Source organism: Corvus moneduloides, chromosome 11 (genome assembly GCF_009650955.1).
Source record: "Corvus moneduloides isolate bCorMon1 chromosome 11, bCorMon1.pri, whole genome shotgun sequence".
NCBI lineage: Eukaryota > Metazoa > Chordata > Aves > Passeriformes > Corvidae > Corvus > Corvus moneduloides.
Window position 1 is genome coordinate 21511438 of NC_045486.1, and position 26516 is coordinate 21537953.

A 26516-nucleotide genomic window follows, 5' to 3' on the forward strand; every position below is an offset into this window, starting at 1 on the left:
GAGGCTCCACCAGAGCAGAGCAAGGGACAGAACCACCTCCCTTGACCTGCTGCCCACACTGCTGGGTACAGAAGCTGTCTGGGTCTTACAGAGGACTGAAAACTGCAGGCAAAGTAGTTCACAGCACAACTATGTCCTGATTAATGCTGGGTAGTATTAACTGGATGAATTGAGAACTTAATTGGGTGGAGTGATGGGAAGTACATCCATTCTCCTTTTTGCAGCACATACCAAGAAGTGTGTTGCACTTTACCTTGGTGTAATGTACATTAGAACTGAACTTATTAGAAATAAGAAAAAAGCTCTTTTGCTGCAACGTCCATGTTATTGAATTTCAAGCCCATGTTTTTGTTCTCTGCAGAGTATGGCCAGGAGAGAAGAGGGCATTTCTAGGCTTGCCAGCAAGCTACAGTAATTTGAATTTCAAAACTGAAGCTTCAGAACTGCAAGTCGTGAGAGGATACCTGATTCATACCAAGGGGATATACCATAGAACAATTACTGCAGCTTGCTATAAGGTCATGTTTCCACCCATGAGAGGGATGTGATGATACCCATTAAACAGCTGATGACAGTATTAAATAAGGCTTCAATTTGAACAAAAATAACTATACTATAAGTAGGATATACATCTATTTGCATATAAACAGTAGAAAAAGAGCCATATCAGTTACTTAACTATTCAAAAGGGACAAAACAAGGAAAAACCCCACCTTGTTTCCTCACACAATGAATAGGTTAACAATAGGAAAAGAAGGCAGGCTTTCAAAAGCTACCTCAGCCCTTTATTTAGAGCTCTCACAGGGACGATGCTGCAGCAATCCAGAGCTGGCTGCTCTAGGAAGGCTGCAGCGCTGTCCCCATCTGCACACCAGCTGCTCTCGCACTGGGACACCTGTAGAAGCTACAGGAGGTCACTGGTGTGGGCCCCAAGGTGTGCCACAGCACGACACCACATCCCTCCATGTGCCATCTCCTCTCCCACAGGCTGGCAGACCTGGAGATGGGCCTTTGCTGAATCCAATCTCACATGGTCTCTAAACACACAGCAGGTGAATTAAAGACCTTCCTGATACAAAACAGTGGGGCATTTAATTAAAACCAAATATTTTTGTAGTTCTATCATGTTACTTCGTAAAAATATGGGGGACTTTTCTTTCTGAAATTCTTACAAAACCCACTGGTTCAGAGAAGAGTGAAATCTGAGGGGGGTAATTATTATCAGCAACTTCATATGAGGCAAATGTGCAAACTGGGTACCACCTCTCTAGCTGTACAGAAGGACATTATGCTTTTGCCATGGGCACAGTGCACAGCAAACCACAGGGAACAGCTATGGATTGACAGCCCCAACATTCATACCTTTATTTGTATCAGACCTTGAAGCATCTTGGAATATAGAAAAATTACAATTTGTATGAATAATGAAATTTCTATGTTGTCTTTAAGGCACATATTTCTATCAAAATTTCATTTTGGTCCAGAGAAGCAGTTGCATTTCAGACACCAGCTATCCAGGTATCTGGCAGCTTGGTTTGTTGCAACTATCGTTATGACTGTAGACTTCAACAGCGTGTATTGAGTTCACCGTCTGCACTGCAGTGTTGTGCCTCAGTACCCCGTGTGTCCCAGGTGCACCATTGCTCTTGGCTGCCTTCAGCAGCTGATTGTTGTCTTTGCAACACCCAGGAACTACAACATCCCGAGTCCACTCTTCCTGGAACCTGTAAGCACAAAGGGAAAAGTTATTTCTTTTTCATTAATTCTGGTGAAGGTACAGAATTTCCTAATCCATTTTATTTGCACATCAGGGATTTCGCAAATGACTCATGCTGTAACATAAGCAGTTGCTTCTCCCAGCATCAAAACCAGTTGGTAGCAGTGGGGCAAATAACTGTGTCCCCATAAAAGCTGATACAGACTTTGCAAAGACTTGTGAGGTTGGTTTTATTTGGGGTTGAGGCAGATGCTATTTGTTTGCTTGCCATCAAATGAGTCCCCAGCTTCGATGGAGTGCTAGGCTATCTGGAGAGTGTGACCAGGAACATTTGGATGCTGAGCCTGGTGCAGAAGAAGCATCCTTGCTTGGTTAGTGGAGCACTGCTGGGAGCACAAGAGCCAGCTGTGCTCAGTGGGATTAGAGGTGATATTTGTAGAGCTGCCAGCGGTCACATCGGCCCTTGGCTGCTGGCCCTGGCTACTGCCAGGCCCCCTCCAAAGGGACCACAGGCTGGGACTCTGTGTTTGCAGCACTGGCAGTCTCTGATCCCTCCTACTGCTCACCTTTCCCCATCAGGAAAGGGAGGGTTTGTCCAGCTGTGGGGGAAGCCACCACTTCCGAGGCCACTGCCCCAGACAGCCACACCCCAGCAGTGAATGGTGTGGGCAGAGTAGCAGCAGTGGCAGATGGAGGTGGCAGAGTTTCTGAAAAGATGCTCAGTAAATCACATACCCCTAGTTCAGGAGCACAGGGGGATGCTTGTTCTGAACTCTGCTGCAAGAGGTATGATGGATGCAGGGGGCTTTCTGCACATGGTCTGTGACCAGACAAGTCATAGCCCTTTGGGGAAAATGCTAATTTACTGCAGCTTGAGTGTGGGAGCTTTTGTAAAAGCTGCCCCATCCCTGGAAGTGTCCAAGGCCAGGCTGGATGGAGCTTGGAGCAACCTGGGATAGTGGAAGGTGTCCCTGCCCATGGCAAGGGGTGGAAAGGGATAGTCTTTAAGGCCCCTTTCCAGCCAAACCATTCCATGATTCTGTGATTCTGTAAGTGTAGGATGAGACAGTAGGCACCTCTCTTCCCTGCAATAGAGCAAACCCTGAGGACATCAGAGGGACAGTGAAGCCAGTGGGGTTTCACCTCAGCAGAGTATGAGAAGAGCTATTAAGAGGGTTGCAGTGTCACCAAGGGACACACAACTGTGCATGCAGTGGGCTTTGCTCTGTGTGCATGGCCTTCAGTCGGACACCGCCTTCAGTTTGCTCTCTTATCCTTGGAAGCTCTGTACTTTGTCCTGAATGATTGTTTTTTCAAGCACTTCAACTCTCCTTAACCCTAGTTCCCAGCTGGGATACGTCAAAACATCACAGCAGGAGGATCAGAACCCTTCTCTGCACCCTTACCTGGCAATATAAACCTGCCCTGGGCGCTGAACAGCTAAGTGCATGATGCATTTGACATGAACAGCTTTTATCTGACAGATAAAATTTGGAGCTCCCATCAGGGGAGAAGAATAGCCATCACAGCATTTGTCAGTGGGGTTTAGAGGATTCACAAGAATATTTTTCTGTGTGACTTGAGAGCTGTTCCTTGCTGGAGGGAAAACACTGTTAACGGGACATCCAAGACGTGTGAGAACACAGCCACAAAGCTGCCTGGTGCTGGCACTGCCTCTCAAAACAGCTTTTATACTGGAGGATGGGAGGGGACTTTTTTGTTGCTGTATGCCTGGTGGCTTTGTACAAGACCCTGGGGTAATCATGAAAGCATTATGAAAACAATAATAGCAGCTCTATTGAAAGCACATGTTGCTGTACACGCCCCCTCTGAGCTCTAGCGATGACAATTGAAATTCACAAATGGGTGTATCTTAAAAGCAGTTTATCCTACCCTTCTAACGGGGCCCCAAGGTGAAACCACAGTTTGCTTCCCCTGTCTCAGCTCTCTTTGAAACCTGCATGTCAAAAGGTACTGGGAAGATCTGAGCCTCTAAAAGGTGGCAGTGGGGAACACAGAGCACAGGAAAAACAAGATGAAAAAAACGAGCAACTCCATGAACAGAGAAGCTCAAGGCTGGGCCAGCCACAGGGAAAAACAGGGAAAGGAAATCCGCCCCTCTCCTATGCTGGGTCTCCTCCCCTTCAGTCCTTGGTGCCATGCAATCAAATACTTTGTATAGGGAACTGTATTAATTCCATACAATTTAATCAAACAGGTCATTTGCCCTTCGCAGCCCTTTCGCTGGGTGCTCTGTGTGGTGCAGTATTAAACCCCACAGTGATGAGCAGTCCTGCACCCCTTCCTGTGCCCTGGCAGCAGCCCACAAGTGCCTCACTGCAATGGTAGCTGAGCAGGGGGACACATTCACACCCACACAGACATTCAAGGACACTGTGCCAATGGTCCCATGTGTGTCCACAGCCTCAGGCACTGCTCTGCGTGCCCCAGCCTGCAGGCAAACACCAGCAACTTCTGACCGGGAGGCCAATCATAACAGAAAATGCACAGACCTTCTGTAGGGAGCGAGAGGCTTGCCTCTCTGGGGACACTGCTGACCTTCATAAGCAGTGATAGACCTTCATAACCCTCAGAGATCAGTTTCCCCAGGACAATCTTGCACTGTCAGTGTTGTAGAAAACTATTTGCCCCCTTAATTGTCCCACTGGTGCATCTCTTGGCAGTCATTCCAGGTGTCCTGGTGCACTTTCCTTGTTCTACTGATATTTTCCATTAAGCTTTGCAGCAGTTTGTCTCACAACATGGGTATTCCTCCAAGTGTTCTTCCCCTTCCCTGTGGTAAATCCACACCACACCACACCACTAATAGAGGGGCATCATATCCTTCAGCTTTTTAATCTATTCTACTTATGTGTTCAGCAGGCAAAGAACTGGGAAAGCTCCCTCAAGGGGACAGAGGGCAAGGCAGGAATGTAGCCAGGTGTCCCACCCCATCCAAGAAGGTCCCTTTGCTCACAGCTGTGCTCCTAAGTGAGGCTGGGCAGACATCATTTTTCAGAGCAACATGAATTTCTAATTTGGGCCTTCCCCACAACCCCTTACACAGGATACTGGAAAATTTCCACTATATAGCCACTAAACCAAAGAGAAAAAAAACCTTATTTTATTTTACTGCAGAGGTCAAACCCGTGGGCTAATCTCACCAACCTTGCATATGACTTCTTGGACTGACTGAAAATGCTGAGCTGCCTCTTCTAATAGCATCCTGGCTCTGGGATTTTCTACAAAACCTTTCCACTTGGAATTCTTTGTTTTTGGATTGCCCTTACTTGCTTTTTGCCAGCAAAGGTAAAGCATCTTGTAGCCAGAAAGGGCTCTGGTACAAAAATTTCAGCTACTAAAAATACGTTCTGTGGGAGAACATACCAGCCTGCTTCTGTGCAGAAGGATTTTTTCTTTTTGGTAATATGCTCCAGCTGTGTGAATAGCTGAAAGGAGGACTTTAAGCCTACTGAGACATGGGCTTTTCCATCTGACTCGCTCCCGCAGTCAGATCAGCTACTTCATAGAGAATGTTTTATAACTTGGCCTGGAGCTGTGAAAAATAATTCACCTCTAAACAGCCCAAATTTGGAATGCCCAGCTTCTTCCAAATGCTTCCACACCAGACGAAAAACAACACCAAATTTATTTGATTCTCTTTAGATTGTATTTTTGAGCTGGACTATTTTTTTCTGGTTGTCATCTCAGCTGACAGAGAATGAAAAGGAGTTTGTGTACAGCTACATTCAGTTCTCCTCAGTGTGGAAAATGCTGGATCATCAATTCTCCCTCATGAAAAATTAGCACATCCCTTGAGTCAAGGGAATATCTATTCCAGGACAGGTTACAGGAATTTTACACTGAAAAGCAAAGCAACAGAGCCAAGGTGTGGCTATTTCTGACCATCACTAGGAAGCTGATGCAAAGTGAAATGAGCTCTCTCAGCGTTTTCTTTATGCTGGCTATCTGTGCTTCTCCTGGGTCACTATCTTCTACACATGCTGATATATAAATAGGTTCCAAACGAGGAGTGCCTGGTTCTTTAATGTCTCCTCATGCCAGAAGGGTTTGCTCTTTGCTCTCACAACGTTACAGTGGTTGTGTGTATTTCACCAGACCAAAAGTGGTTCCAGTTGGATTCAGGCTCCTATTTCTGCTACAGAACACTTGCATTTCCTTGTGTTTTTTATGGAACTGATGGCTTTCACTTAAAGAACAAGTGAAAATGCTACAAACTACTTAAACAAGCACAAGATAGCCCCCTCCCTGCATGGATGTTTAAAATTTAATTGACATACATTACAGCAGGACAGGATAATTCTTTACAGATTTAAAAACTGGCAATGATGTTTATCAAAACAATTGCCTATTTGAATTTCCTCACCTTGTATTTTAAACCCATTTTCCTAGAGCAGCAGTTCTGCTGAGGCTGTTGCACTAGTTTACTGTGAAGCTTTGCCTACTTACTGAAAACTGAAGGCAGATTTTAAGCTCTGTTAGTTTGGGAGAGGTTTAGGTTGGATATTGGGACAAAATTCCCCACAGAAAGAGTTGTCAAGCCTTGGAACACCTTCACCTGGGGAGCAGCTACAGCCGACCCTGAGCAGTGGGTGCGAGTAGCCCCTGCCAGTGTTAAGCTGACCCCACTCTTCTTTTGGACACCCATTTCTTTAATATAACGCTCAGCGACCTTCACCTCCAGCTCTCAAACGTTACCAGCGGCTGGCACAGAGGAAGGACAGCTGCCATTAAGCTTCTCTTTACTGATATTTTACCCTGTGCCTGTCACGGGGCAGAGGACAACCTGCCTGCTTGGGCAGCTGCCAGATCAAGCTCTCCCACATGGCTGCTTGCTTGGATGGCAGAGGACTGTTTGTCTCGGGTGGTGGGTGCCCATGCAAGTATTCCAGAGAATTACTGCACGGTCAGGTATTATTCTTCGTCAGAAAATAATTGACTCAAAAATAACATATCCTGGTACATCATGCAGTCAGGCTGTGAGAGCCATTCCCAACATGTTGACAAGTCCTCTGCCCAGCAATCCTGCTGGGGACTGTTTTGGAGGCTCATGGACATTGCTCTCCTCTAACTACACGGCCCAGGGCTGCAGCTAATCTCCCTTCCCTAGATACAGACCCATTTTCCCAGTTAATCTGGCTCAAACCTCTGCACCACAGAGCAAGCTGCTATCTGGCTCAAACCTCTGCACCACAGAGCAAGCTGCTATCTCTGCTGCTCTGGACTTCTGAGAAGCAATGTTGGGGAAACACCTCCCTCCCAGCAGCACCATGATCTGTAACTTTTTTTTCCCCTCTCAACATTATTTAGCATTTTCAATAATGTAAGAGAGCAGATATGCTGTAAATACGTGCAGCTCATGCGTATAAGACCTTCTGCTAAAAACTGGTATGTTCATCCTCATTATGATTCCTTACATCCAAATGAAAAGAGGTGGCATCAGCAGTCACTGCACTCTGTAGTTAATGATCCCGGGTATTTGTACACATATTTCTTACCATTTTAAAGCAATTTGTTCAAGCAGCAAAGCATTCAGAATGAGGCTCATTATAATTAAAGTAGTTGCCACTAAAATTCAGTGTTTCCCTGCAAAACTATATAATCATGGTGTTTGTTCTGTGCTTCAAACATGAGGGGAAAAAGTTCTAATTTTGTGGCAGACAGGTCCACAACAGCACGGTGGAGCCCCTACTGTCACACAGCTGGGCTTCTCTGTTATTTATAACTTCCACACATCAGCATTCTGCACCTGCATCATGTCACCTCGTTGCAGCCAAAATTATCTTGTCAGCATACTAAGGCACTGCTTTAACCAGCTAGAGTTTTTTAATCCTAAATTTGTCTGTAAACCTTAACAAATACCTTACCTGCCTGAAAGGAGTTTTTATTTTACATTGCCTTGCCTGAAAGAATTGGCTTTTTATTTTATCTCTTCTTACAGTATTTTGATCCCAAAGTACTGAATCAAAATGTTAACCTCTAAATCTATTCAAATATGTCTGAAAAGTAGCATGACCTACATGCTTTTCTAGTAAAAAATAAATTAAGATATACCGAAGAGAGTCTTCTTCAAGGGTGCATAAGATTGTTTTCTGCTGGTAAGCACTAGAAATCACTGGTACTGCTATACAGAAAGGCTGTACAGGTGAGCAGTAAATTAAAAGCAAAAAAGGACGGTGCAGTATATTATTGTATATGACAACGAAGCAGAACCCAGAGGGGGTAAAAGACACAACGATGTGTGTTTATACAAATGGTATTAGCAAAACAGTGATTAGATTTTACACATATTCATTTTTCTGTTTTTCTTCTGTTGGCACCATCACGGTCAGTGTAACACACCTAGACACACTCAGAGATGATTTTGAACAAGCACAAAGAACTCCTGTGCTCACCATCCATGCACCCACAGTATGTGATGCACTTTATTCCAGTGAGGACGTGTCTTTGGCCTATCCCAGAGTCAGGGTTCCCACACTGGAATTCTTGCTGCCTTGGGGATGAGGATCCTGTTGTTCTTGTGCTGCACCCCCTCGTAACCAAGCAGTTCTCAGGGGAGCTTTCCTGCTCACTGTGGGATGAATGGCGATGCTTGATGTTCACCTCGAGCCCTCCTGCAGCCCCAGGTGTCCCAGGCTGCCTCCACTCCCCCAAGGCTCCTAAGGGAAGGCAAGTTGCACCTTGATCCCACTGACCAATACAGAGCAGGGACTTCTCTGCTGCAGTTTAGCATCAGTTTAACAAATCCAACTAAAACCTTCTCTCTAGCTAATCTGGTGCAACCTCCCCTTTAGACCAGGCTCAACCAGACACTCCTGGGGAAGGAAGCAGCTGCAGCCGTAAGAGGGGAGGTCACACTCAATCCTCTGCTGTCACCTTTTGACAACATTAATTCCCCACAAGACAGCCAAGTTCAAGGACAAGCCCTGACAACCCATGGGCATCAGGTCCTCTTCAGGGGCCTCTCTTTAAAATACATTTTCAAGAATCCTGTTTCTAAAATTTGTTCCACAAATTCATTCAAACCTACTATATTTTAACAGCCTTACCTGTAGAAGCCTTGGTTATCATATGCCATGTGAGTCACATCATCAAATACAGATGTATTCCTGAGTTTCTTATTGTTGTTGTTATTGTTTCTTCCCTTAAAACCAAAGTAAGCAGCTTGCATGTGCTCCAGCTCTTCAGTTCTTAGGTGGTACCACAGCTGCATATCTCTGTGAATATACCAAGCAGTAGAATACAGTATTGTGATATATGGCTGCACAGCTGAGCTGTTATCTGACCACAGACCTGACTCTCTAGAGTTTAAATCTAATTCCAGGTTTACTGAAGAAAGCACTTAAACACATGCTGAACTTCATGTGTAAGCCAAACTTGTAGAGATTTAAATAACACTTTAAGATAGGGAGTTCTTCAATAGCATAAATATTCTGTAAAATAGTGCTATTTTAAGTACTGTCCATCACTCTTCAAAAACAAGCAAACAAACAAAAAAATGAGAGCAATTTTCTTATGAGCACCAGTGGATAGTTCAAAGGAACAAACCTCCAAGGATTATGTCTGTTTGATTCAGTGTTTTTTCAGACTACAGGTAATAAGAAAAGTCAGATAAGGTGGAATGCGTCCGTGTTCTGATGGACCTTCATCAGTGACATCAGGCCACATTCTGTTGTGTGTGAAAAGACTACAGACCATCTCCATTTTATGGAATAAATTATTTCAGGAAATAAATCATTTTCTGTGACTTTTTGCAGCACTGCTATTCCTAAGGTTTCCAAAATCACCAGGCAGGTTGAAAAGATACTGACATAAAAATGGAGGAGACAGATAATGTTGCCTTTGCTAAGTTTAGGGCATATTCCCTCACTGTCAGAATTCTCTTTTGGAAAGGCTCAGGGCTGTTTTCATGCTGCTCTCTGCAACTCTGAGGCAAGAAAAAATCCACAATTTAGTTTCTTGTTTTTAAAAGAAGTCTCAGATTCACAGAATCACAGACATTCTCACTGGCTGATGGGACAAGATTAAATTGTGAGAGCTGGCGACACTGATTTGGGTGCCATTTCTGTCTTCTTGGGAGGCAATCTTGCTCTTTCCAAAGAAAACAGCAGCCATGCTCCCTCAGTGGGACAAAATCTGTGAGGAGGCGGAATGGTGGGAGGACTTTCAGCAGTCTTCGTCCTTTCCCTCTTCAAAACACATGTGGATGTGGCATTTGGGGACACAGTTTAGTCGTGAACACGGTGGTGGTGATGAGAGTTTGACTTAAGGGTCTTCTCCAATCCTAATGATTCAGTGATTCTATTAAACACAAGATGGCATGTCAAAGATCATTAGACACCTTGAAAGGCAGGTTTGTAGGCAGAGGTGATCTCTAAGGTGACCAACTAAAAGAGCCAAAAGAAGCAGACAAGACAGACTTCAGAGCTACAGGTAAGGTGGGGACATCCTCTCTGCTCCATAGGTAAAGATCACCTTGTCTTTCAGATATTGTCTAAGAGACACTTATTTCACTATTCTCCCCCCAAGAATTCTCATTTTGTATTAAGTTATCAAGCCTGCAGCTTTTTGTCAGATTAATGCTTTGTGCATCCAGAAGTCGATCCACTTTTCCACCTCCATCACCAGCAGAGATGCTGCCACTGCGCCTGACAAGTTTCACACAGGGTTATGCTACTTTTTCTCTCATGACATGGACAGTTCGTACATTACTTCAATTCCTTCTGACAGAAGGGATAAGACAGACAATGTCTGCAGTGCCCCCAGGTTTCTCCTAGGAGCTGGGCTCTGTTGCCAATGGGATGGAGCAGCTCCTTCAGGAGACAGGGGAAGGAGCACAGGGGCAGCTGGGAACCGAGAAGCTCTCAGCAAAAGGAATAATTTTACAGCCTGATGACAGAATCAGGTCATGATGTCCAGTGTGAAGGGCTTTTATTTTGTAAGAGAAAAATATCAAGTCATCACAATAATGGGAATGGCTAATTCTTACAAAACTTCATTTAAAATAAATGAAAAACAAGGACTTTGATATGAATACTCTTATCAAAAAGAAGAGTGGCAATTCCAAAAATGTCAATCAACCTTTCATTTCAAAGCAACTTATTTCATGCTACCAGTAAAAACCTAACATTATGATTGACACTAAGGACTTCCATTTTTTGACTCAAAAAAATTTCTTTCAAGGGAAGCAGAAAATCTGTTTGGCTGCACTCAGATTTCAAATGACAGAAGTTCCCCCTTCAGCTGGTTCCCATGCAGCTTCAGATAAAGCACAGCTCAGCACAGAAACCTTCACTGCTGTCACCGCAGCCTCCCTCCACTCCATCCGAGGGACTGGTGGGAATAACTAGCAAGAAAAGTGAGAGGGAAACAAAGTTCCCATGGAAAGCCTTCTGCAGCAGTGACTGTGGGTGGAGGCTCTCAAGAGCAACAGTAGCTCGGCTCCAGCCCACAGCCAAATGGGCTCCTGCTGACACTATCCATATTGAGTTTTAATAATGGACTGGATTGAAAATTTGACTTCTTCTTATTCCTGTTTCTCATCCACTGATTTGTGCTCCAAGCCAGAAGACAAAATCCTCCGTCCTTCCAGCCCCTCGCTGTGACAGCTTTGAGGATGCTCTGCAGATGGTGAGGGCCTTGGATGGCTCTGACACAGGGAAATTCAATTTCCCAGCAGTGTTCAAAGAAAGAAAGGAAAAAATGAAAGAAATAGAGTAGAAGGGGAAACACTGCCAATCTTCAATAACTTGAGGAGACAAATAGTGTGCATGAAAATAAGACTTGTGTGTTCAGCTTCTGCATAATCCTGGGTAAATCCAGATCTGCCCAGGCCTGTTGAGGTTATCAGATATTAACAGACATCAGGTACTTAAATACTCTGGAATTCCAAGTCTTTCTATGCCTAAAGCCTGACCTACAAATTAAGGATTTTAAGTAATTCACATCATTGCAGTGCTGCAAGCAGCAAATCCTTTGAAGCTCTCTGCTATCATAGCAATGTATATATGATGTACACTCTTACACTGTCATTAAAACTGTCTTCTTGACATACCTTTGAGTTCTCCTCCTCTCACTTTTCTTCACACACTTGATCAGACAGCAAGTTAGGAAAGCCATGGACATCAGCAGAATGACAGCACAGCTCACAATGGAGGCAATCACTGCGACCTTAAAGCCAAAAGTCTCATATTTTGATACGGCTGCAGCAAAGCAAACACAGAATACACGTTTCTAAGATCAGTCCACAAATTTATCTTTTACATTTTTGTTAAACCATGCTGAAACCTACCTGCTTCACACTTCTGCTCAGTGAGGACTTTCACATTCGCATGTGTCAAGATACCAGAGTATCTTGGCTTCAGCTTTGAGCTATGCAAGCCTCAAACTGGACTATTTAAAAGTCTCCTGTTTATAAGTTACTAATGAACTGCTCACAAGTATTTCACCACTGCAACTAATTAAACACAGTGCTCTTAGCACTGCAGTAGCTAAAAAGCACAACTCTGTCGGCAGATCAAATGCAGATGAGCTGCAGAGTCTTTATTAACAAAGACTGAAGCTACAAAAACAAATACTAACAGGGGTAAATGAGCTTAAAGAAGCCATTTAGAGCAAGGACAGTTCCATGTAATCAGGTCTTCCTCTGTTTGGGGAAGGATGCGGGGTGGAAGAAGTGACCTGCAGGGCTGAGTGTTCACAGGGATCTGATGGTGGAAAGTGAGTTACCCAGACAAAAAGAGGAGTGGGAATGCGGTGTGGCACAGCTAACGTAGATCCCTGCCAACTCACTCGGAGCAGTAAGCATGTCTTCCTTCAAAACTCATCTAGTTTTCCCAATGTCACAATGACCAGAATCACAAATGGTTCAGCTGAGCTCCACACAAAGCATTATGTTTTTGCACCCTCTGGGGGAAGGATTTCTCTCATTTTTCTTTTATGGGATCTCCAAACAAGAGGTAAGAATAGCTGAGTGTATGAGAGAGCACTAAGTGTCTGTAAGAGCAATGTATCCACTGGGGATTTGAAATGACATGACGTCTGAGGCGCAAACTGAGATGCTCAAAGCTCAGAGGTTCCAAGTTTGCTTGGGTCTTCTAGTCAGACTAGTAACAACCTTATAATAAATAAGCAGGAACACAGCATGAAAGGTAGTTAATGCTGTTGCCATTCAAACACTATTTCTCTATATGGTAACTTTCCCATGCAGCTGCCCACAGGCAACAACCAAGAATTGTTCAAAAAATATCACTGTGTTTCTTTTACAGCAAAAACATTGTCAGAAAAGACTGCCAGGATATGAGAGGTTTGCAAATATGCTTGCACATCAGTTGGTCATTCCCATTGTCTTGGGGGTGATTTATGATGCTAGCCTATTCCCTGATCGTCTGCTTTATGCCCCCAAATGGTTGCTGTATCTTTAAGGTGGGTGCGGGGGAAGGGGGAGCCTTGGGGCTCTTTGCTGGGCATTTCCAAAGCTCTCTGCCCAGGTGTCCGGCGTGCAGTGCAGTTTGGGTTTCTGCTTGGCTAGCTTGGAGTTCTTTTGTTAGCCCAGGCAGAATTTTTTTTTTTTTTTCCTTTCCCTGGCCTTGGAGAGGCTGCAGCAGCAATCCTTCAGCGGCTTTTCGAGGTGACCTGGACGGTTTGGGTTTGGTCCGAGATCAGCGAAAACAACTGGCAGGAGAAGAATCGGTCGGGACTGCCGGGGAAGGCGGGCGCTCCGTTTCAGCCCCACGTCTCGGAAAAAGCCGAGCCGGCGAGAGGAAGCCCACCTCCTTCATGTGCTGTGGACAGGGGACCAACACCAGAGATTCACCAGGTTCCCATCTACTTGCCCGAGCTGCTGCGTGAACCTTTTGGGTTTTTTCCCTGAGACAGGAGCTGGTGCCATCTTTCTCCCCACCACAGTTGGCCCTTGTGGTTTTTTTTCTTTCCCTGGCATTTTGGGTTTTTGTTCCGGGGTGGGGGAAAGGGGGAGTGGGTGGGTGTTTAAGGTCTGACAGTTCAATATCTAACATTTATTTACCTTTTTTCCTGTGCTGTGTGGGCACTCTGTTTGTCAATAAACGGTTGGGGTTTTTTTCACTTTCATCCACTAGTATTCATTTCTTATTGGTGGAAAGGGATTGCTGGAACCCCTTTTTTTAGAGGAAATACTCATTCCAGAGTGTTTTTCTCCTAAACTTGTCTCGAAACCGAGACACCCATACATTCTCTAAAGCAGCATACAGCTTTTAGCTAGAGCCACAGTTATTCCAGGTGCCACGCTACCAGTGATGTGAGATCAGGGATGAATCCAACAGTCTTTTCTGTGTTATGATAATGACATGTCAGAACACATATGGAGTGGAACTACCATGAGTGGGGCAACTTTGAAGAAAATTGAATTTGTCTTTTTGTTTGCATAAGTATCTAGAATGAATCCTAACGCTGCAGAGATACACAGGGCAAAATGAACACACCAATCCCAAAGGGAGGGAGAACAGTTTGGGAAGAACCTTACGCTTGCAGAAGGGCACTCCGGCTGTCCACTGCGTGCTGTTCCCTTTCCAAATGCAGGAGACGATTCCCGGTCCTTCCAGCTGGTGCTCAGTGGAGCACTGGAACGCGACCACTGTCCCCACGTCTGTGCCGTTGCCATGAAGGACCTGGAGGGAGCCGAGCTGGGGTGGGAGGAGGCGGCTGCACTGCCCTGCAGAGCAAGCACACAGGCACACAATGCAGCACCACAGCCAAGAGTGACGGGCCACTGAGCTTCTATTGACACCAGACTATAAATCAGTTCCCGTTAATGGTGAAAACAAGTACCGATGCTGGCTGCTCTGCCAAGCACCAGCCCATGGCCAACCTCCCTCCATCAGTGCAGCACTCCTACAGCACAAAGCAACTCATGTTGTGACACTATCTGCTCAGACTGGTACATGCTGAACACTGAAGCACTAAAACCACTGTCATTTCTGAGTGGCATGGTCCCCTACGGATCCCCGTCTTGTTGGATTCTGTTTAATTTAGTACTCAGGCTGGCATCTTCCATGCTGGGAGTATTCATTATGCATCTTCCCCCACGCAAATTTCCAAGATCTAGTGGACTGATCATGCAGTTCAGCCTACTTGGTAGCATCTTGGCATGGTCCAACCAAAAGTTTCTGTCTTTACAGGCACTGCGCCTCTGTTTGGCTTGGCTGAAAGGGGCCAAGTGGGTCAAAACCACAGGGAGGGGCATAGAAAGACATACACATACAACTTAACTCCCCTTTCAAATGACAAACTCTGCTTTACAGTAAATAATTGATTTTTAATACATTTTTGTTCATTCAGCGTTTCTTTGTTGTTTATACAGCTGCTTTTTGAGCCATGGAGCTGTTCTCCCCTTGGCCACCTAATGTCAGCCACTAACTTCATACACTAAGTTTTATTGTCACAACATTTGTTGTTCACAGTCATTTTAAACAAAACTTTCCATGTCAGGCCATTATACTTACATAAGCAGATGTTCCATATAGATTTCTTTTTGAATAGTCTTCAGGCATGTTTATCAGACTAAATCTACTACAATCAAGAATTTCATTATTTTTTCATTAATATAATTTTTTTGTTTGTTTGTTTTCAACTGAGACTGGTGTCCAAGGCTGCACTGCTGCCTGGTAGAACACTAACATTCGTGCTGACCAGATTTACATTTTGATTTTTATTTCCTTTATAAACATCTAGAAAATGTCATGTTCAGGTCTTGGTTTGCATAACTGTTGGCACCCAGAAATGTAAAAGTGAAAAACTGTAATATTGAATAAATGCCCTAATTAGAGAGCTGGAGGCTCTCTGCTCTAGAGACAGGGTGGAAGCACTGGCGTTGTTCAGCCTGGAGAAGAGAAGGCTCTGGGGAGACCTTAGAGCATCTTCCAGTGTCTAGAGGGGCTACAGGAGAGCTGGAGAGGGACTTTGGACAAGGGCCTGCAGGGACAGGACAAGAGGGAATGGCTGAAGAAGTGTAGATTTAGATGGGATGTTGGGAAGAAATTCTAGGCTGGCAGGGTGGGGAGGCCCTGGCACAGGGTGCCCAGAGAAGCTGTGGCTGCCCCTGGATCCCTGGAAGTGTCCCAGGCCAGGCTGGACGGCGCTTGGAGCACCCTGGCACAGTGGAAGGTGTCCCTGCCCATGGCAAAGGGTGGAACTGGATGATCTTTAAGGTTCCTTCCAACCCAAAACCTCCTGTGATTCTGCAGTTCCATGATTCAAGTTCCTGCAGCTATTTCCGCAGCTTTTTGTAAAGCAAGAGCTGATTTATACAAACACAATTCTCAGCTTGGCCTCATGCTGGGAGGATATCCAGTGTTCAAAAATCTCTGAATCTGATGCTGCTGTGTGGCAGCACAGAACGGCACTGGCTACAACAAACAGGTTATTGCATATGACAAAGTAAAGACAGACACTAGAGTGCAGCGTCCTCCATAAAGTCTTAACTCACCCCAACCTCTGGGTTCAGAAATAGACACATACATAATTTCCAGGTAGTGAAAAATAGAGAGTAATGCAAGAATTAAAATAATCCAAAATATCTCTTCTCACGTACGGCCAGGATTATCTACATTGCAAAATCGATTTGTCAAAAGCAGGAACCATATGGTCTCGCTGTCAGCAAGCTGTGGGTTTATGTTTTGCTGATAAGAAAAAAGAAATGAGAGAGCAACCTACGCACGCCTGCCTGGTAAACATTTCCTGTGCTCCTTCCACAGCAAAACAGTGACTAAAAATCAAATACATTGTGCAAATATCTACCAAAATGATCTAAACTACAGAAGTAATTACCTGGAAGCATGTTAGCAAGGCTGCCACTTGTTGTCTATGCAGAAAGAGAGTGATCCACGCCTTCACCTCATTATTCCCAGACACATGTAAGTCACCCCTTTGCATTGCTTACTGCTGGCTATTTAATATCACTAAAACATGCTGGAATAACTAGATGCCAGAAAGCCAGAGAACACTAGGTTCTATCAACCCTGTAGAAAATAAACACACCGATATTATTCCTGCAAATCTCTTTTCCTACAGAAGCACCCCTCGGAAATTGGTGTCCCTGAAATCACAGGCATGCTGTTGAGCATCCACAGCAATCTCACAGAAGAGCTCTGGAAAGAGCTCACTGTGTTAAAAAGCAAAAGAAAAGCAGCTAGAGGTGAAACATGAAATAAAGCAGATGTAGCAAAGCATCTTGTATAGAGTGAAACTGTCTGGCCCTGGCACTGGTCTCCTCACCACCATGCCTTTGCTCCCTCGCAGAGCTGGCCACGAGTCCTGCCAGGGCTGGGCTTTTAAACCAACAAATGGCTACCAGGATCTGATCCTCCCACAAGAAAATCCAGATGCTGACATGGCTTTCTAAGAAATTAGTGTTAAACATGACACCAGATCAAAAGCAAAAGAGCAGGGTGAGATCCAGGCTCTTGAAGCTGCAAAGATTGACCAAGGTGCCCAGCTGTGCTGCAGTTCCCGGGAAGCTGCTGTGGAGATGCTGGAAAGTGATACACTAGCTGGAAAGCCAGCCACTGGAGAAGCCAAAAGAAACCCCACATGTATTTCCGCAGAGAAAGCACACGTCTGCTAGGAGTCATGGATAGAGGAAGGATGAAGAATGCCTCACCAGACATCTGGACAGGACAGAGGTTGTGTGCTGTCCCATGGGAAGCCTCCTGCAGCATCTCTGGAGGAAGGGCAGCATCCCTGTGTGTCCACCGCCCACCCTCAACACATTCCCACTCTCCTCCACTGCTCTGGGTGCTGCAGGACACGGAGCTCAGCCTGGCTGTGTATTTGCCTTGCCTGGCTCTGGGTTATCTGCCTGCAACAACTCTGTGATCGGGTTTGTGCACACTGACGTGCACATGCTGCGGTACTGAACGTGGCCGATAAGAGCAGATGTGCCCGGACGATGTGGCTGGTGGCCTCTTGCTTATGCACGACACTTGCCAGGCTGGGCACAACCTCTGCAGATGGCAGAAATCCCCACTGGTGGGGGCACATTGCACTGACCTACCTTGACCAAAAAAATTCTCAAGCAGGAAGGGTCCAAAGCTGGACCAAAACCACTTCAGTCATTAAAAAATCCACTCCCAACATGAAATTTTAGGTGGACCAGACCTGTCTGCTATTTGATGGTTATATATTCATTTTTTGCCAAAAAGCTTAAAACATAGGAATTGCATTTCCACAAAAAATTGATTTGTAAAGAATATAGAAACTTTTCAACCTTTTCTCTTTGAAACCACTTTCCTGTTTTAAAACAGATGATGGAATACAGGTTTGTTAGTTTTCATCGGGAATTTCCAACTACCCTGTTAAGCAAAACCAGCCTGAATGCTGCAGACCTTACCTGCATTTCCTCCACCTGGCTGGCCCACTTTGGCTTCTCTAAGTCCTTCTTCCTTCCCAAGAGCAATATGAAGCTGCTCCTGTCCTTGGTTTGCTGTGTTAAGCTGTGAAATGCACACCACAGAGCTGTGACCTGTTATCCACTGTCTGCAAGAATTTCTGTGAATAATTGGTTTAAACACCAGTCTGAAAAAGTTAGCAATAGCATGCCTTTTATTATGGTGATAGAAGTCATTCATGGGCTGAGAAACCAACAACCAGCTTTAAAACCCTTTTCTGCGGTTTTATCGCTTTTAATTTTTCTTCTCTCCTTGTTAGTTCTTTTCCTGACAGGGTTTGGCTTTCCTATTCCTGGGCTTCCCAGAGGGACGTGCAGCCAGGAGCTTGGCCAGGGACACCAGAGCAACCTGCAAACTTCATGGTGTGAGAGCCACAGAGCATCCTGCCAGGAACCGCTCTAGCACAGCAATGACTAACAGCCCAAGTCAATAAACATATCTGCTTTTGGCCTCCCCGGACACAGGAATTCCTGCAAGATGGCATGAAGATTGACGGGAATGCCAGTATAAGGACAGGGAACCAGTGCACTGTGTTTACTTTTTCCCACTTAAAAAGTCAATGATTGCAGGTGAGTTATGCACAGAATGACAAGTAGCTCGAGAGAGCAGAGCAGAGGACAGCAGCCCCATGCCCTCCCCTTCCTTTGTACATGGCTAGGAAACTCAGGGCTACACCTGAGAATTCAGCTTCTGGGCTGGAACAGATTAAAATGAATGAAAACCTTATTCCTAATACAAATTTCTGCAGGTATTAACAATAATGGGCCAAACACCAGAGCTCTCTTGCCTGTGCAAAACTGCCCCTGGCTTCGTGGGCCACAACTTTTCAGAGCAAAGCAGAACCCCTTTGTCCAGTCCAGATGCCTCTTTTGACCCAATCAACTAGCAAAGATCTTGGGAATAACTGTATCTATAAGCAGAAACCTTCCTGGGTGTAATTCTGCTTTTACATGAAGGCACAAATTTCTGCTCTTCTGAACAGGAAAAATCAAAACCCAAAACTTGCCCTTTGCACCTCTCTGAGCCCCTGCAGCCCAAACCATCCTCCCACACACTGTTCCCAGCCCAAATGTGCACTCAGGAAATTTTGTACACCGTCCCTTCACTCTTACTCACCTTCTGTCCCCATTTTCACCTCTCTTCAAATCCATTCCAAATCAAACCTACTCTGCTTAGGAGTCTGGAATACATGAGCAGCATTGTGTCTGGCTTTATTTCATCTCAGAAATAATAACAGAATCATCTCTCCCAGGTCTGTTGGAGGAAAGGCAAGCAGTTAACCCATCCCTTTCCCTGACAGTGCTTCTACCAGCTTCTACCAGCCACCACCACTCCAGTTTGGGCTGAGGTAGCCATGAGGTAGCTGCCTCCCTAGGATGCTGCTGGGCCACAGGGGCTCTGCTCTGCTGCAAAGGCACCAGCTCAGCCCCATCCCTGAGACCCTCAGCAGACACAGGAATTGATTTATTTTGGGGAGCAGTTGCTCATTCTGCAACTTCTGCATTTCTCTCTGTCATCTGACAACCAAATGAGAGGCAGACGTCCATGCAGACTGCAAAATCACCTCTCTGCCAATCCTGATCCACTGAGCTAGTCAAAACTGTTCTTTAGAATAACATGCTTGCTCATCTGCAGCTGCATTTCAAAGACAGCATGTCAATAAAATGCCTAAATGAAAACTAGCCATTGTCCTATGTGTTAGCTTGTCCCCACCATAACATTGGGGGATGCAAGATTCTACAGTGCACATAAAAAGTCAGTGGCAATCATGACTAATAAGCAAAATCATGCCAATTCCAGCATAGCTACAAATCTCTTTGCTGCAGAGTTGCAGAGATGCTTGGGGATGCTCTGTTTTTTAGAGGAAAGGTCCAAGGACCTCCTGGCTCTGCCACAGTGGGAACAGCAAAACTGGCAGTTGGTTGTCCCTTTAAAATGGACCAACACCACCCGGAAAATGCTGGGTTAACCACTGTCACTGGGGTGCTTCTGTGTTTTAAGACTGACTTGTGATTTTTAAAAATTAATGTTTTGGATCCAAAGCATTCAGCTCAACTCATTTATTAGCTGAAATTCAGAAGTCTACTCATAATTTGTCTCTCTAACCTTCAGAGTAGCTAGGACGAAGCACTGGAGAATATCACAGGGAACAATCTTGCACTTGTGGAGGACTCAGAAAACGCAGTAACTCTTTTCCTTCTCTATTTTGTACTGTTCTAGAGTTTTAATGACAAGCACAAAAATCCTTCAGCAGTATCAATGCCTGGTGCAAATGCCTAACCACCCAGATTAACACCTTGCAGTACAGGAGATAAAGCCAATTAGCTGATATTCTGCAACTGTCACTTCTTTTATATTACTTAGCACAAAGTTTGACTTTGAGCTCATGGGAGAACAAGAAAGGAGAAATAACCCTGAAGAAATTACAAGCCCATATAGTCCAGGTTGTATCACCTTCTGCCTCATGGAAATGGAAATTTGGGATCCATGTTTTCTTCTGCAGCCTAAAAACTGAACCACATCTCAGAATCTCAGGGACAAGGTGCTAAAATTCCATGCACCTGTTCTGCAAAGCAGCAGCGCTCCTGGCTTTGAAGAACAACTTTGCTTTTGCCGTCCTGGAAGAGCAACTGTATGTTCTTAGTAACATAATTTCAGTTTCTTCACTGCCAAGGAAACTCACGCCAGAAAATTAAAGTTGCTCACAACAAAAGAACAGACATCTTAAGGCACACCAAAGATACATCCATCCTGGTACCTGCATCCCACCATGGCCACCAACATCCAGGGTACGACTGAGCCAATACATGGTGATCCCTCTTCTATCTTCCAGCAAACTGCAACTTTTATCAGTTCTAAGCCAGAGACCCTGTCCCTTTCTTCCAGTGGTGTCTGCTAGATAATTTCTTCCACAACTAGGTCTGAGTGGAGCATTCACTACAGCCTGCAGCATTTCCCATCTCATGAATCCTCTCCCCTTCCCTGGTCTGGAAACTGGAGGGACAAGGCAGAACCACAACTACAGACAACAGCCCAGCAGTGAGACCTACTAATTTATAACCTGTCATAATGATGAGTGTTTCTGCCACACCCTGCATTTATTTTCCCTTTGTCTGTGGCTGCACTGAAGTGTATGTTGATGCATCTCTGTGTTTACAGAAGTATGTGCTGCCTGGTCTGAAAGAACTACAGGAGGGTACTGAGGAATGAGAGGAATCACAGCAAAAAAAAAAGGTACCACCCTGGTTAACCAGAGGGCCAGAGCCTCCCGCTTCAGCAACATAAAGACTAAAAATAATGATACGCCTTTGTTGCTCCTTCCTCTTTTTCCTATTTCACCCAAAAGCCCCCAGTATAATCTGAACAGCTTCAGAGGCACCAGCACCTCAGTGGCACAGGCTGACGACAGCACCCTGCTCCATGGGGATTCCCACAGGGCAGGAGAGTGCTCTGACGCAAGCCTTTCAGAATCTCAGAGGCTTCTCCAGAGAATTTACCGAGCCTGGCAAGCGCTGGTCGATGAGTGTCCATAGTGCACTACCGCAGCAAGGCAGCAACGCTGTGATGCTGCTGTGACAGCAAAACAACCGCGGTGCAGTGTGGAACACGTACCAGCAGCTGCATCACTCAACAGGGTAATAGGCTGAATGGCAGAAGGCTTCTTCTCAGCTTTCAGACATTTGTTGTGCTCTTCCCCTGCCCCATGCTCCCATCCTGCACATTTGCTGAGCTTCCCTTGGGGTAAGCCAGGCTCCCACAGCTCCTCTGGGAAACACAGTGCTGACCCTCCCCAAATACAGGGCGGGATCGTTCTCCCTGCTCCTGTCAGAGGGAGACACCAGTCCTTCAAAAGAAGTCAAGACCAGGAAAAGAAAAGGGTGTCTGAATCTCACAGCTGTGTCTCAGGAAGCTCTAAGACCCTCTAAGTACTACAGGCATCAAGGCTGTACTAAGGAACTTCCTTTAATTTCTCCGTCATTCATGCCTTAATTCAAATGGAAATCCTGCCACATTTTTTTCATCCTCTCAAAAGGAACATGTGAGGAATTTATCTGTGCATATCTTTATTATTGCCTGATTGCTCACAGCCTGAAATAATGTAAGGGAGCGCGGAGCATGAAAAAGGATCACCAATAACAACATGATGCAACGAAAGATGCTGTATAAATATTGTGCAACAACTGGCTGCAAACATGGATGTATCAATAACATGGTCACATTTAAATGAAGCATCCTGAACAAGAGTTCAATTAAAAATTATACAAGTAGCCATCACTTTAGCTATCTAAACTGCTGAGGGCTACCAGCAGTACGTCCACCTGACTCAATACATTCGTAGTTCCAAATGGGTGTTGGTGAAGGTGGAATCGCACCATGGCAAACCTCCATGAAGTAGCAGAGAGGCGCTGAGAGAGCAGACACCCAACTGAGGTCTGTGTGCTCAAGCATCACTGCTGGTCCTACAGCCAATGCAGCAGCTCCATGCAGCACAGACAAGCACTGACCCAGAGTATTTCAGTTTAGCACCTTACTGAGAATTCCTGCTCCGTGGTTTTGGTGTAGTTGGCTTGGAAAAAATGGTCTTTGTTGCTCTGGCTGGAGACATGGCTGAGAGGAGCTAGGTCTACAGATATCCAAGGGATTAACTGAGGGTGGATTTCTAATTCGACCACCAAATATTTTTTGGTAGATCAGCACTTCTAGCTGTTTTGCCACAGATCTACATAGAGCAAGATTAACCTATACAGAATCAGAAAGGCTGAGTGTAACACAGGACATGCCACTTCCAAAACTTCCAAAACTCTGTGTGAGCAAACCCAGCCCCACAAGACTTTGACACAATATAAAAGCAGCCAAATATACATGATTTTAAAAAAGAGAAAAGTCAATAACTAGCAACACTATCAGGCTAGAGCAACAAGGTCTACACCTGGGTTTGAGTTAATTCTCTAAGCAGGCTTCCCAGAACTTTTTTCTCATTTTCAAACGAACTGCTCTATTAAATTCAAATTAAACAGTTAAGCACATTCAGAGGATACAATTTAAAGCATTGCTACAGTAGTAGTGCAAATATGTTTGCCAATTTCTATAGGCACAACAAAATCAGATCATTAATAAAGTCTGTTAGAACTTCACGAGCCAATTAAATCGCAAGGATATGAGAGGACAGGCTGTGCACAAGAAGGATGTCCCTGGATTTCAGGAGCACTCAGCCCTGCTTGCACTGAAGCCAGGGAAAAGCCTCTCTGCCCTGTGATCTGAATTACAGAGGAAGAAACCCCAGCAAGCAGCAGGTCACCGCAGCTGCACCAAGCTCCAGCATCCTTCCATCTCACCTTGCTCTCAGACTCCAGAGGCAGCTGTGGCTGGGAACAAGCATCTCCTGCTGCCCCAGACAGCAGGTCCAGACCATGGCTCTGCTCCTCCCAGGCCCAGACACCCACCAACGCTGCAGACCTGTGCAGTGGACATGTCCCACCAGTTCAGGGCCAGACCCTCTGTCACCTTGCGTTATCCCCAAATTATTGAACTCACTTAAGTCAAAGAGGTTTTGAAAGGATGTTATGGTCTATGCAATCGAATGAGTAACAAAACTCAAGGGAAGAGAAAGATAAGAAGGAAAAAGCTTTGATTGGTTTCTCATTCCACCCCTCAATGTATTACCATATTCCATTAAAACACTGATGTCTTAATTTCCTTCCCAGCCCAGTGACATGTGCCCAGGGACGACGTCTCTGAAAACCAGCACCGTCCATCCTTGCCAGACACTCCCCTCTGCACCCATGCACTCGTCCCCAGTGCCTGCGGCCATCCCAGCGAGTGAACCCCAGACTTGAACCGCAGCGCCTCCTCTCTGAGAGCAATAACCCCCCTGGGGCTCCAGCAGCCCCCCGGGTGACCCGCTCGGACGGCTCCGGAGAGGGGCTGCTGTGTGCCGCCCTGGGCGTGCTCGCCCCCTCCGCCAGACCCGCAGCCCAGGACTGGCCGCGCTCGCCCCCCCGAGTGCAGCCCCGGCAGAGCTGTCCCAGGGTCGCCGGGACCCGCCGGGACCCCCCGTGATGGGGGCGGCTCCGGGACACCCGTCCCGAGGCGCTGCGTACCCGAGAACTTCACGGCGCGGACCGGCCGGAGGCGGCACAGAGTGGGACGGGAGGGGCCCCTGCCTGGCGCGAGGGTCCGGAGCTGAGTGGGAAGGTAACGCAGCCCCGGCTGGCATCCTCCCTCCCCTCCGGTGCGACGCAGGACGGAACTCGTGCGAGGAACGATGCGGGACCACGCTCGTACCTGTGTATCCGCCGGGGCCGCCGCTGTCCCGCCCGAGCGCGGGGGTGCGCGGCGCGTCCAGCCCGGGCGCGGTGGCTGCCGGCATGGCTCTGCCGAGAGGCCGAGCCGCCGGGCAGGTGCACCCGCACCCTCCTCCGCCCGCCCTCCGCCGGGGCCGGGCCGGGGGGAGCAGCACGTCCCGCAGGAGCCCCCGCCAGGCGCCCGCCCCGTGGCCCCTCCGCGACACCCTCGGGGCGGGGCAGGAGGGGCAGCGCAGAGAGAGGAGGGGCCACCCGGGGCTGGCGCAGCCGGGCCGCCGCCGGAGCCGCGGGGCACCGGAAAGCGCCGTGCCCTGACAGCGCCGGGGTTCGGCCCGGCCCTTCCCCGGCCCGCGCGGCGCCCCACGAGCGGCCGGGCGGGGATGCGGCACCGCCCGGGGCGCCGGGCCGGGGCTGCCTGTCCCCCCCTGCCCGCCCTGCCTGCCCTGCCCGCTGCCTGCCCCTCGCTGCTCGCCCTGCTCGCTGCCCGTCCCCCGTTGCCCGCTGCCTGCTGCCCACTGCCTGCCCCCCCGCTGCCTGCCCTGCCTCCTGCCTGCCGCCCGTCCACTGCCTCTCCTCCTCTACTACCTGCCGTCAGTCCCCGATGTAGCCAGGTTGGCGTTCACAGCCTGCAGAGCCTCAGGTACCCAGTCTGGTTCTCGTGGGTCTGGTCTTGCAAACACAGTCTACTGCTCTTCATGCAGCTACATTCCAGGAGCTGAATCGCATACATCCAGTTTATGGTCTACAAAGTTGTGTTTGTTGTCACTGGGATCTGCAGCTAAACCCACTGGATAGTTCCCAGATCCATCATCCTACCCAGAGCTGGGTGGCACACACAAACATGCACAGGCTACTTGGTGAAACACAAGTGCCTTGCACACACTGCGTGTGTCATTTTCTGCTTGTCACATCCTGGTCATGTCACCCCCCTGCCACTTAACTGCCCTGGCAGCATTACCACAATGAATCTGGGTCTCAGCAGTGTTTGTTGAGATCCTTGATTTGCTGACGCTGGCAGTGGATCCAGAAAGGTGATAGGGAAAGGACGCGAACAGGGCGAGCATCTTAAAAACATTTTGCTGGGCTGTAGCATGGAGATGCTCATAATTTTTAAGGCCCCTGGTTTCACCTTCAGCATCAGGGGAAGCCACGCAGCCCCTGCCAGATACTTGCTGCTTTTGCTTAGGGATTGTTTGATTGGATTCAATCAAACTGTTGGATTTCACTAAGCTGCCCTAAGGCATTGTCTTTCTTTTAATCCTAGTTATTAGTGCTGGCTCCAGGCATGCCAAGGGCACAAGACTGCTGAAGCGACAGTCCCAAGCAAAGCTGCTTGGGCGGCTGCAGGGCTTACCTGGCCACAAGCAGGGACATGCTCCCAAGTCCCAGCCCGGCGACAGCAGCTTTCCAGCCCTCCAGCAGCAGCAAGCTGATCCCCTTTCTCCTCTTCTGGCCGGCCCTACTGCCACCAGCTTCTTCAGCTGATCATCGGCCCCTCAGCCCCAGGCAGTGACTCTTGGGTTTGCCTACACTGCTCAGAGCCTCAGGCAGACCCTGTTGCTTGTCCTGTGACTCTTGAAAACGAGAATAGTAGCTCTCAGCCTCAGCTTCTGTTTAGCCAGATCTCACATGCATAGGTGTGATAGCTAAAAGCTCAGCAATTAGATTCCTGAAAGAAAAACCTGATCCTTAGAAGTTACAGGAAATGATCTGTTGGGTTGTCAGAGCTGTTCCCATCCCCCAGGGTGCTGGATCAGTCGTGCTGCTGCCCCAGGGAGGTGGCTTCACTCTGCCACCTGGCTTTTCCTCTCCCAGCTCTAGGTTTCACCCACACAATCACAGAATTAATTAGGTTGGAAAAGATCTTTGAGATCACTGAGTCCAACCTATGACCTAAAACCACCTTGTCAACTAGACCATGGCACTGAGTACCGCATCCAGTCTTTTCTTAAACACCTCCAGGGATGGTGACTCCACCACCTCCCTGGGCAGCCCATTCCAATGCCCTATCACTCTTTCTGTGAGGAATTTTTTCCTAATGTTCAGCTT

At 46.9% G+C, this 26516-nt stretch overlaps 1 protein-coding gene across 1 annotated transcript; it reads right to left on the reverse strand.

Moving 5' to 3' along the window:
* Positions 1–1336: 1336 nt before the first annotated feature.
* SUSD3 (sushi domain containing 3) lies at positions 1337–25841 on the reverse strand. Its single transcript, XM_032121140.1, has 7 exons — positions 25822–25841; positions 24448–24778; positions 18105–18207; positions 14241–14429; positions 11793–11940; positions 8788–8955; positions 1337–1724 (listed from the first exon to the last, which is right to left on the reverse strand). The coding sequence occupies exons 1-7, from the start codon at positions 25839–25841 to the stop codon at positions 1511–1513; spliced, it is 1173 nt and encodes a 390-aa protein (XP_031977031.1). The 3' UTR covers positions 1337–1510.
* Between the last annotated feature and the right edge of the window lie 675 nt (positions 25842–26516).